The 12,064-nt window shown below is 51.8% G+C and overlaps 1 protein-coding gene and 1 long non-coding RNA gene across 2 annotated transcripts; both read right to left on the bottom strand.

The window, feature by feature from the left end:
* Nucleotides 1-416: 416 nt before the first annotated feature.
* LOC148378035 (janus kinase and microtubule-interacting protein 3-like) lies at nt 417-2,087 on the bottom strand. The gene is made up of 9 exons (XM_088368048.1): nt 1,974-2,087; nt 1,685-1,747; nt 1,500-1,598; nt 1,181-1,414; nt 995-1,060; nt 865-933; nt 711-788; nt 491-654; nt 417-420 (listed from the first exon to the last, which is right to left on the bottom strand). The coding sequence occupies exons 1-9, from the start codon at nt 2,040-2,042 to the stop codon at nt 417-419; spliced, it is 846 nt and encodes a 281-aa protein (XP_088224174.1). The 5' UTR covers nt 2,043-2,087.
* Nucleotides 2,088-3,862: 1,775 nt separating this feature from the next.
* On the bottom strand, nt 3,863-4,540 carry LOC148378034 (uncharacterized). Its single transcript, XR_015856229.1, has 3 exons — nt 4,411-4,540; nt 4,173-4,286; nt 3,863-3,941 (listed from the first exon to the last, which is right to left on the bottom strand). It is a non-coding gene; the product is annotated as an uncharacterized LOC148378034 (long non-coding RNA).
* Between the last annotated feature and the right edge of the window lie 7,524 nt (nt 4,541-12,064).

Here is a 12,064-nt window from a genome sequence, read left to right as displayed (position 1 = left end):
AACAACCGTTTTTTGTGGCGCTCTCTTCTGGTTCAAAAGTGCCCTGCATGTGAATTTGCTTTTCCTGCCTTCTGATTGGATGAGCGCCGGTGTGACGCGGTGCCTCTGTCACCGTGGCGGGGGGTATACGTTGGCATCGGAGCGTCTGCCAACGTCTGAGACCGGCTGGCAGTGTATCGGAGGTGTCGAGTGCGGTGCCGCTGGAGCTCACTCACCAGCTGGTGTTAGGGCCACAGAATGAAGGCCAAGGAGAAGAATAGAAAGAGAAACAGAAACTTCTCCTCCAATTGTTTGATTTGTCTCTTCTGAGCTTCGATGAATTCTTTCAGCTCTTTGTTCCTCTAGGACGGACAAATGGAAAGTGGCATTCAAAAGCCAGTAAGCGTGCAAGTAAGTGCCGGGCTGGCTTTGGGCCCTTACCTGTTGCGCGCTGTGCAGCAGATCCATTCTCTCTTGGAGGATGCAAGCGTCGCGCTCCCTCAACTCGCACATCAGGGCTCGCTTCCATTGGTCCACGGCGCTCCTAAGCTCTTCTCTCTGATCCGCCGTCAGCACGTCATTCACGCCAGCGTGGCTGGCTTTTTCGCCGTCCGTGGCGGGGCAGTCCCGCTGCGGTAGCGCCTCGTACAACATGGCCTCCAGCTCCAGGATCCTCTGGGCCGCAATCCTCGTCCATCAGTGGTCCGGCGGGAGATTTGAGGGCGGCTTACCTTATGAGCCTGGTCCATGGAACACTTCCTGAAGTCCAACTCTTCATCCAGGTAGCCCTTCTGCTTGCAGAACATATCCTAGCACAGCTCAAGGTCAGAATTGTTGGGGCACATTGCCGGAGTTCCCCTTGGCTGATGTCGCGTGTCTGTCTACCTTCTCACTTTCAATGTCCAACATCTTCTGTTGAAGTGCTGACTTGGTCACTTTGATGTATTCTAACCACTGAGGAAAGGCTGCTGTCACATAAGCAGAATGCGAGAGCGTGCGTGGACGTGCGCGTTACCTTCTCGGCTAGGGTGAGAAGGGTCCTGGCGTGAATCACGACCACCTGCTCCTCGTTGGTGAGATTCTGCAAGAGCCCAAAGGCACAGCGTCAACAAGCTTCTTTCAGCGCAAAGCCTTCCAAAAGTCACATTTGAGCCGCCGAGTCTCGTGGAGTGCGAACATAAGGAGTTCGACATACACTTACGGCGTTATAGCCCAGGATGTCCAGCTTCTTCATCAGATCACTGATGACGATGTCCGGGGGAAAGGCGCAAGGAGCAATGTAAGGTGTTCTGGGACCTCGGGTTAAGGTTAGGGTTGCGAGGGACGGCTTACGTACGCTCACGCCCTCGGCCTCGCAGTAGATCTGCAAAGGGCTGAGGCCGTCTGGGAAACGGACTTGCAGACACTTCAAGACGGGGGAGCGCCACTCCCTCTCCTGAAAGGCAGAGGCATGCATCCGTCCGTCCGTCCGTCCGTCCGTCACATCTCTGGCCTCAACACGCTTGTGCGAGTCTTCCCACCTCCAGCTCCAGGATGCGGAACTCAAGCAGTTCGTTTTGGTCTCGGATATCCTGGATGTGCTCTTTCAGACGCGCTTCTTCCGCCTCCATCCGCCTGACCTGAAAAGACAGTCAGACCTCATCTGCGGGGCTTCCCGACAGGTGTGACGCCAAGCGACTCCGCCCAGCGCCTTTCTTTCCGTCACCTTTTCCGCCAACTGCTGATTGCTCTGACGCAGCAGCTGCTTCTCCTCCACCCACTTGACATTCTAGAAGAGACAAACGCGTGGACAGCTTTGGAATGTTGTGTCATTTTCATCCACAAATTCTTTGGTTGACTGGAAAATGACATTTGCTTTTCTCCGCATTTTCCCAGCCACGTTCGGGGGGGGGTGGGGGGGGGGGGGGGGTTGGTCCAGTAATGCCAGACGGATGAGTGACTGAAGAATGTAGCTATTTTGTCTGAGAAAAAGGTGTGCTCATTGATGAGCTTACCTGTCCTTGTTGCTTCAGCGCTGACTCCAGATCTGCTACTCTGCTTTGATAGTGACCCATTTCTACCATCAGCTTTTCTCTGGTCTGAAAGGAGGAGGAGGGAGGCTCCTCCTCCTCCTTTCAGACCAGAGAACACCCGAGGCTGGGTGAGAACGGGGAGGCTGCGACCCGGCCGGGGGTTGCGGGAAGGGGCGCCACCTTGATCTCCTTCTCGGCGTCGTAGTCCCCTTCGCTGGTCTGGGCTAGCAGAGCGTAGGCTCGTTGCAGCGCTTGATATTCTTGCGTCAGCTGGCGGTAGCGAAGCTCCGCCTCTTCATGCACACACCAATGCAACACAGCACTAGTACCAGAATCAGTCAGACCGGCGACAAAGCACCCGCGACGCAAAGACGAGTCCGATTCCAGGCTGAAGAGGAATGTTTGGTGCCAATACGCTGGCAGAAATGGCGGGCTACCTCTTCGGGTTCCGTGTCGGGGGTTCTGTCGGTGTGAAAAGACAAGGACGATCCGTCCGAGTCCACCAACACGTCTTCGTCGTAGCCGTAAAATGTTTCGATGACCTGCGGGCGCGGAAGCAAACATCTCTCTGAACAAACTGAAGCGACACCTCACGATGAATCGACGAGAGGAACGATAGCGAGAAAAAGGCCATTTCATCTTGCGCAACACCAAGCAGCCGCAAACAAACAGACTCACCTTGCAGGACCTCACGCTTTGTTCCTCCTCAGAGATTCTCGACGTCGGTATCGTAGCAGCAAATCTCTCTCCTGTCGACACAAATAATCCGCCTTTGAGATTCTTTGGATGCAAAGGGAACGAACGGCTCCGGCGCAGAAACAAACGCGACTCACAATGACATTTCTGACATGAGCTCCTGTCTCCAGAGCCTGAAAAACACGTCACCGGCGATGATTGGAGGGACGCTCGTCTTTTCCAAAAGTGACAACTACAGGGTGTGTCAGGGTTTTCCAGATTATCTTTATCGTATCATTGTGTTGCTTTGACTTTGACTGCGACCTGTAATAAATAATATTATTTATCCCCTATTTATCCCTATCGCTTATCCCTTCCTACACAAAGTTGTAAAACACCCCTTGCTATGTTTTGACTAGAGGTCAAGGGCTTCCTCTATTCAATCCACTCTTACACCCACCCTGTTTCTCTTAATTAAAATGCTCGTGCAGGAGCCGAGAGTCAGACTTCATTCGTACAACGGATGGACTCTCCACCTGCAGGTGTCCAAAAGAACTTACTTGTCTCCCGTGTGGTTCTTGCAAAATAAGTTGGAGCGAGCGCAACTCTAACAGGGTGCATTTTGCCACTAGCTGCCTACGGACAATGACGTCGCGCTCGCGGCTCATGGTTGACGGGCTGAGCAGCCGGGCAAGTCCGTCGTTTTCAGCGCACAGCGAGTGGCAAAGGCGCTGACAAAACGGGAGCTTTGAGCTGCTGAAAACGGCAAAACAAGTCTAAAGCGTGTTCAAACGCGTGCGCACAATGCTCCTGCTTGAAAGGTCGGAATTTAAGGGGCCAATTTTTTGGATGGCGGCCGCCGGCCAAGCTTTGGACGGAAAAGGTTTCCTGGCGACAGCGAGCGAGCGCGGCGCTGCCGTACGTGCACCGAGTCGCCTGCCTGAAGACCTTGGACAAGTCGTCGATGATGTGCCGCTGCTCCACAACTTGAAGGAACTCCATTTCACCGTCCTGCTGGCCGCAACCGCGGTCCAGGTCATTGAGCGAACTAGGCCTTCTCTGTGGAACACAAATGCAGTGGACTCTGTTGGCACGCCGCCGTTGTCCGCGTCGACTTACCAAGCTTGCCATCTCCTCGTTCTCCTGGGTGACAAAGCGCACTTTGTTTTCAAGGCGACACAGCACCAGCGAGAGTTCTTCATTCTTCCTGCTCAGGCGTTTGTTTTTGTACAGGAGTGGCAGAAACTGGCTTTCTGTTTCTCTCAGTCGCTTTAGCTGCAAGCATGAAGTGCGGGATGTGAAAGACGCACAACACGCGGGCCAGAACGTATCCATTCCTTTTGCATCGGTTTGAACGGAATCGTGGCTTTGGCTCCCAATAAAAGACATCTACCAGGCAACCGACTCGCCGCGCCGCTCAACTAATAAGCAAGCGCAATGGGTGCCTCGCTGGATGGCGCGCATCAAACGTAGCGCAAACCTTCAAGCGTGCCGTCAATAAATTACCAGTTCATTGCGCTCTTCAGAAAGCAGGGCGTTTCGATCCTCCAGTTTCCTGATGACTGCGCTGAGCTCAGCGATTTTCAGATGAAACCGTCGCGTGTCCCGATCCTCCTGAGACTGAAAACGCCCCGCAACACACACACACAAGCACTCGTTCAAAGTTCAAAACTGTTTTTGTGCTACCTTCCTCCAGCAACGAACTAAGTCATGCGTACTGCAAGTGTGTGATGAGGTGGCTTACGCAATAAAGAGGATTGCTAGTAGCGGCGTTGACCCCACTTCCAGGGTAGTTTAGGCCCGCCCTTTGGGAATCCCTCAGGGCAGCGATCTGCTGCTCGGCAGCCTGAGTCTGCAGCTGAAGGCGGTGGACGTGGCCGGCCCCAGGGCTTCATCCAAAACACTAACCGCTCTGTCTTTCAGCTTGATCTCATCCGTCTGGATGTACAAACGGGGAGCGCTCAGGCAGGCGGGCAAACTCATTTGCCAGAATTGTGACAAAAACAAAGAGAGCAACCGGCCAATTTTTTTCTTGAATCGACTAGAACACCTTTGCTGTGACAAAAGCGAAGCGAGCAACCGGACATTTTCTTCTTGTGAAATAGAATAGAATAGAATGCCTTAGGTGTCATTGCACTGCAGGTATACAACGAAATTGGGAACATAGCCACGCACCGCGCATCTGATCAGTCCTACCAGTCGGCGGATCTCCCTCTCGCAGTCTCTCTTGGTTCGGCTCAGCTCCTCCCGATGCTGGTGATGAGCCGATCGGAGCTCGGCCGCTCGGGACTGCCAGGCCTGCTGGGCCGCTGCCAGGGCTTCTTCCGCGCTCCTGGTGGAGGCGACACCGCTCGGTCTCCCGACACCGCCGCGTCTCCTCCACCTCCGCCAGCAAAGCGCCCCCCCTCCTCACCTGAGCAGACATTGCGCCACACCGGGCCGTTGAGACCGCAACGGAGCGCCGCGACGCTTACTGGGGACAAGCTACACAATACGGTAGCGGCCGCATCGAAGCCCGACGTGGCGTGCGGATAGTCAGACACGGATAGAGCGGATCACCTTGTCCATGGAGCCGTCCCTCAGGCTGAGGACCAAGGCATTCAGTCGCTGGATCTCTCCATCTTTGATTTTGATCACTCTCATCAGCTCCATTTCATGCTGCCGCAGTAATGTCTCCCTGGTAATGGCTAACTCTTTCTGCTTCTCCTCATGGAGTTTGCTTTTGAGTTCCGTCATGGCGGCGGTGGCACGGTGGTGCTCCGCCCGCAGGTCCTGACTTCTCTCTCTCTCCAGACAGCTGACCTGACATGACTTAGACTTAGACTTAGACAAACTTTATTGTCATCTTGTCTGCACATGGTGCATACAAAACGAAATTCCGTTGCATACGTCTTACAACAAAGTAGTGATATTGCAGTTGAATAGAAGTAACATATCCTATGAATATATATATACATATATACTATATATATATATATATATATATATTAAAAATAAGTGCAGCAGTGATAATTATGCAATAGTGCAAGTAGGCAAAACAGTATTCAAGAGTGTGCAGAGGAATGCTAAACCATGTATTAAACTTCTATTTAAAGGGTTTATACAAGTTCAGTAAAGTTGGTAGTGCGAGATAGTGCAAGATAGAGGTCCGTAGTGTCATAAAGTACAGTTCTGTGAATGTGTGATGCAGAGTTCAGTTTAGAGCTCAACAGTTCTAGTGTTCAACAGTCTGATGACAGCAGGGAAAAAGCTGTTGCAGAACCTGGTGGACCTGCAGCGGATGCTGCAAACCTCTTCCCAGAGGGCAGCAGGGAGAACAGTCCATGGTGGGGGTGTGATGGGTCATTGATGATGTTACGGGCACGGGACATGCAGCGCTGAGATGAAATGTCCTGAATGGAGGGAAGAGGAGCCCCTATGATCCTCTCTGCTGTCCTCACCACTCTCCTCACGTTCTTCCAATCGGAGGCGGTGCAGCCTCCACACCACACAGAGAGACAGCTTGTCAGAATGCTCTCTATGGTGCTCCTGTAGAACGTCCTCATGATGGGTGGGGGCAGGTGGGCTCTCCTCATCCTCCGCAGGAAGTACAAGCGCTTCTGTGCCCTCTTGACCAGTGCCGTAGTGTTCATAGTCCAGGTGAGGTCTTCTGTGATGTGGACCCCCAGGAATTTGGTGGTGCTGACCACCTCCACAGCTGAGCTGTTGATGATCAGTGGAGCGTGGTGAGGCTGTTTCTTCCTGAAGTCGACGATGATCTCCTTCATCTTCTCCTCATTCAGGATCAGGCTGTTTTCTCTGCACCAGCCCACCAGCTGCTCCACCTCCTCTCTGTAGTCCAGGTCGTTGTTGTCTCTGATGAGCCCCACCACCGTTGTGTCGTCTGCTGACTTCACGATGTGATTGGTGGTGAACCTGAGGACGCAGTCGTGTGTCATCAGGGTGCACAGCAGGGGGCTCAGGACGCAGCCCTGAAGGGAGCCTGTGCTGAGGGTGATGACATCAGAGGTGTTCTGTCCGACCCGGACTGACTGAGGTCTGTTGGTGAGGAAGTCTAGCAGCCAGTTGCGAAGGGGGGTGTTGAAGCCCAGGTGTTCCAATTTTCCTACCAGATGCTGTGGGATGATGGTGTTAAACGCTGAGCTGAAGTCCAGGAACAGCCTCCGCACATGGGTGTTCTTCTCCTCCAGGTGAGCCAGGCTCAGGTGAAGAACGGAGGAGATGGCGTCCTGAGTGGAGCGGTTTTGCCGGTCGGCAAACTGGAACGGGTCAAATAATAGGGGGAGTCTGGAAACGATGTGACCTTTAAGCAGCCTTTCGAAGCACTTCATCATAACCGGAGTCAGTGCAACAGGCCGGTAATCATTAAATGAGGTGATTTGAGGTTTCTTCGGCACCGGAATGATGGAGGCAGTCTTAAAGCACGCCGGCACTGTGGCTTGGCCCAGCGAGGTGTTAAAAATGTCTGTGATGACCCCAGCCAGATGACTTGCACATTCCCTGAACACACGCCCAGGAATGTTGTCGGGGCCAGGGGCCTTACAGGGGTTGACTCTCCTCAGGGTCTTCAACACATCGGCGGAGTCAAGGCAGAGTACCTCCTCTTCCTGATGGGGGACAGTTTTAACTGCTGGAGTGCCGTTTAGTGCCTCGAACCTCCCAAAGAAGTTATTTAGACCATTTAGAAAGTCAACATCAACTACACCCACCGGGGGGGGGGGGAGGGTGAGTTGTAGTCTGTAATCGCCCGTATGCCTTGCCACATACTCCTGATGTTTTTGACGTCGTGGAAACGATCCTGAAATTTTCGACTGCGGTCTCGCTTCGCTATCCTGATGGCACGGTTCAAGTTGGCTCTCGCTGTCCTCAGTGTCTCCTTGTCGCCAGACTTGAAGGCAGAGTTCCGCGCTCGTAGCGTTTGACGTACCTCCTCAGTCATCCAGGGTCGTTGGTTGCCCCGGGTGATGATATTCTTAGTGGTGCTGACGTCCTCGGTGCATTTGTTGATGTAGGCTGACACAGTCATGGCACACGCATGTCTAATCTACATCGGGAAAACTGGGAGGGAGGGAGGCAGGCAGGGAGGCAGGCAGGGAGGCAGGCAGGGAGGCAGGCAGTGTCTGTCTGTTGAGGTTTTCACCTTGTTCTTCTCCTGCTGAAGTTCTAACTGGACGTCCATCAGTTTGGTTCTCAGCTCGTCATTGGCGGCCTGAAGGGCGTCCGTTCGCTCCGCCTTGGCCCGCCCTGCCGGAGCTCGTTTGGACATCTCTTACTCGAGTCTCGCCCGGTCGTCAGTCAGAGATCACAACATTTGTACCTGGAGAGCACAAACGCAGCGCTGTTTTCCACTGGCTTCGAACTCAACTTCAATCGGTACCGTAACTTACAACATCATAAACATAGAACTAGCTTGACTTATTCATTGAATAAATGCATTTGGTTCTTCAAAACTGCATCACGCAACATAGCGTGACCGAGACGGCCGTTATCCACCTGCGTGAAGTTATTTGGTGAAATGAGATGTTTAAGACACCATCGTTCTGTCTCTATGTAGATGAAGGGAAATAATCGATTGCTGAAGGTCCAAAGGTGTTGTGATAAACAAATAAACATATTAGTGATTAGTGACATATTTGTGATAAACATATTAGGCAGGATAATCACATATGTTAACGTGACTGTCCACACTGTATTTATTTATGGTTATTTGTTAAATCGAGTACTGTTAGACATGAAATAGGAAGTGTTTAACATAAATGGAAGACGAAAGGGGTACTCACCATTGTAGCTCCTGCTGGTCAATGATACGAGCCTCTTCTTGCAGTGGAAAACATACAGCCAACAAACACCGTGGAACCTAAAGGAATGAAATTAAACATTAACATTTAGCCTCAACCAACATTCACAGATACAACGCAACGCAAACTACACAAACGTAAATCTTTTTAAACACAATGAGTTGTACTTACCGTGTACGCTCTAGACGGTCCACTTGCAAGCAGAAAATAAAGATATTTCTGTTGATAATCGTCGTGTTTGTATCCGGTGTCTCGCTCAAGGCCATTGCGCCCACAGATTTGAATTTTGGCGAGAGTTCAGCCTATTGACGTCATTTCCGCGGTGTAATACCCGCATATCTGAAACGGCAAAGTTAAGAGTAGCGTTAAATAAAGTTTTTAGTCAACGCAATAATTTACAACCGTTGACCAGTCGAAATAATCGTCGAAATTTGGCGTCTGTGGCTGGAAGCAGACGCCGAGTTCGACATTCCTCCCAAACGCCACACTCCCTCGCTTTTCAGGGCTAAAAAAAAAACAGTTGTAATTACCTTGTACGCTCTAGACGGTCAAGTTGCAAGCTGAAAACAAAAATATTTGCCTTGTTAGTCATCGTGTTACTAACCGCTGTGTCTTGTTTGCCATAATTGCCGCTTTCCTACTTCCTGTTGCAAGCCACGCCCACGGATTATAATTTTGCCGTGAGTTCCGCCTATTGACGTCATGTCCGCGTCACATGACTGCGACGTAATATTATCTAAAACTGTTTGTGCGGTATTGTGTTGTTCTGTGCGGTATTGTGTTATTCTGTGCGGCGTCGTGTTGTTCTGTGCGGCGTCGTGTTGTTCAGTGCGACGTCGTGTTGTTCAGTGCGGCATGGTGTTGTTCAGTGCGGCATGGTGTTGTTCAGTGCGGCATGGTGTTGTTCAGTGCGGCATGGTGTTGTTCAGTGCGGCATAATGTTGTTCAGTGCGCCATAATGTTGTTCAGTGCGGCATGGTGTTGTTCAGTGCGGGATGGTGTTGTTCAGTGCAGGATGGTGTTGTTCAGTGCGGCATGGTGTTGTTCAATGCGGCATGGTGTTGTTCAGTGCGGGATGGTGTTGTTCAGTGCAGGATGGTGTTGTTCAGTGCGGCATGGTGTTGTTCAATGCGGCATGGTGTTGTTCAGTGCGGGATGGTGTTGTTCAGTGCGGCATGGTGTTGTTCAGTGCGGCATAATGTTGTTCAGTGCGGCATGGTGTTGTTCAGTGCGGCATGGTGTTGTTCAGTGCGGCATGGTGTTGTTCAGTGCGGCATGGTGTTGTCCAGTGCGGAATGGTGTTGTTCAGTGCGGCATGGTGTTGTTCAGTCCGGGATGGTGTTGTTCAATGCGGGATCGTGTTGTTCAGTGCGGGGTGGTGTTGTTCAGTGCGGGATGGTGTTGTTCAGTGCGGCATGGTGTTGTTCAATGCGGCATGGTGTTGTTCAGTGCGGGATGGTGTTGTTCATTGCGGCATGGTGTTGTTCAGTGCGACATAATGTTGTTCAGTGCGGCATGGTGTTGTTCAGTGCGGCATAATGTTGTTCAGTGCGGCATGGTGTTGTTCAGTGCGGCATGGTGTTGTTCAGTGCGGCATGGTGTTGTTCAGTGCGGCATGGTGTTGTTCAGTGCAGGATGGTGTTGTTCAGTGCGGCATGGTGTTGTTCAATGCGGCATGGTGTTGTTCAGTGCGGGATGGTGTTGTTCAGTGCGGCATGGTGTTGTTCAGTGCGGCATAATGTTGTTCAGTGCGGCATGGTGTTGTTCAGTGCGGCATGGTGTTGTTCAGTGCGGCATGGTGTTGTTCAGTGCGGCATGGTGTTGTTCAGTGCGGAATGGTGTTGTTCAGTGCGGCATGGTGTTGTTCAGTGCGGGATGGTGTTGTTCAATGCGGGATCGTGTTGTTCAGTGCGGGGTGGTGTTGTTCAGTGCGGGATGGTGTTGTTCAGTGCAGGATGGTGTTGTTCAGTCCGGCATGGTGTTGTTCAATGCAGGATCGTGTTGTTCAGTGCAGCATAATGTTGTTCAGTGCAGCATGGTGTTGTTCAGTGCGGCATGGTGTTGTTCAATGCGGCATGGTGTTGTTCAGTGCGGGATGGTGTTGTTCAGTGCGGCATGGTGTTTTTCAGTGCGGCATAATGTTGTTCAGTGCGGCATGGTGTTGTTCAGTGCGGCATGGTGTTGTTCAGTGCGACATAATGTTGTTCAGTGCGGCATAATGTTGTTCAGTGCGGCATGGTGTTGTTCAGTGCGGCATGGTGTTGTTCAGTGCGGCATGGTGTTGTTCAGTGCGGCATGGTGTTGTTCAGTGCAGGATGGTGTTGTTCAGTGCAGGATGGTGTTGTTCAATGCGGCATGGTGTTGTTCAGTGCGGGATGGTGTTGTTCAGTGCAGGATGGTGTTGTTCAGTGCGGCATGGTGTTGTTCAGTGCAGGATGGTGTTGTTCAATGCGGGATGGTGTTGTTCAGTGCGGGATGGTGTTGTTCAGTGCAGGATGGTGTTGTTCAGTGCGGCATGGTGTTGTTCAATGCAGGATCGTGTTGTTCAGTGCAGCATAATGTTGTTCAGTGCAGCATGGTGTTGTTCAGTGCAGGATGGTGTTGTTCAATGCGGGATGGTGTTGTTCAGTGCGGGATGGTGTTGTTCAGTGCGGCATGGTGTTTTTCAGTGCGGCATAATGTTGTTCAGTGCGGCATGGTGTTGTTCAGTGCGGCATGGTGTTGTTCAGTGCGACATAATGTTGTTCAGTGCGGCATAATGTTGTTCAGTGCGGCATGGTGTTGTTCAGTGCGGCATGGTGTTGTTCAGTGCGGCATGGTGTTGTTCAGTGCGGCATGGTGTTGTTCAGTGCAGGATGGTGTTGTTCAGTGCAGGATGGTGTTGTTCAATGCGGCATGGTGTTGTTCAGTGCGGGATGGTGTTGTTCAGTGCAGGATGGTGTTGTTCAGTGCAGCATAATGTTGTTCAGTGCGGCATGGTGTTGGTCAGTGCGGAATGGTGTTGTTCAGTGCGGCATGGTGTTGTTCAGTGCGGCATGGTGTTGTTCAGTGCGGCATGGTGTTGTTCAGTGCGGCATGGTGTTGTTCAGTGCGGCATGGTGTTGTTCAATGCGGCATGGTGTTGTTCAGTGCGGCATGGTGTTGTTCAGTGCGGCATGGTGTTGTTCAGTGCGGCATGGTGTTGTTCATTTCGGCATAATGTTGTTCAGTGCGGCATAATGTTGTTTAGTGCGGCATGGTGTTGTTCAGTGCGGGATGGTGTTGTTCAGTGCGTTATAATGTTGTTCAGTGCGGCATGGTGTTGTTCAGTGCGGCATGGTGTTGTTCAGTGCGGCATGGTGTTGTTCAGTGCGGCATAATGTTGTTCAGTGCGGCATAATGTTGTTCAGTGCGGCATGGTGTTGTTCAGTGCGGGATGGTGTTGTTCAGTGCGGGATGGTGTTGTTCAGTGCGGCATGGTGTTCAATGCGGAATGGTGTTGTTCAGTGCAGGATGGTGTTGTTCAGTGCGGCATGGTGTTGTTCAGTGCGGCATAATGTTGTTCAGTGCGGCATGGTGTTGTTCAGTGCGGCATGGTGTTGTTCAGTGCGGCATGGTGTT

This window comes from Syngnathus floridae, unplaced genomic scaffold, assembly GCF_059516105.1.
Source record: "Syngnathus floridae isolate MCC-2025c unplaced genomic scaffold, RoL_Sflo_1.0 HiC_scaffold_67, whole genome shotgun sequence".
Lineage (NCBI taxonomy): Eukaryota > Metazoa > Chordata > Actinopteri > Syngnathiformes > Syngnathidae > Syngnathus > Syngnathus floridae.
Note: the sequence above shows the minus strand (reverse complement) of the source record. Positions and strands in the feature narration are given on the sequence as shown.

What these genes read in the sequence shown, in the direction of transcription:
- LOC148378035 (XM_088368048.1), bottom strand. Translation starts at nt 2,042, where the DNA reads ATGGTAGAAATGGGTCACTATCAAAGCAGAGTAGCAGATCTGGAGTCA. An exon ending in TCCGCATCCTGGAGCTGGAG is followed by an intron (nt 1,415 to 1,499) that starts GTGGGAAGACTC and finishes TCTGCCTTTCAG; the next exon opens with GAGAGGGAGTGGCGCTCCCC. An exon ending in TTCTCACCCTAGCCGAGAAG is followed by an intron (nt 934 to 994) that starts GTAACGCGCACG and finishes GCCTTTCCTCAG; the next exon opens with TGGTTAGAATACATCAAAGT.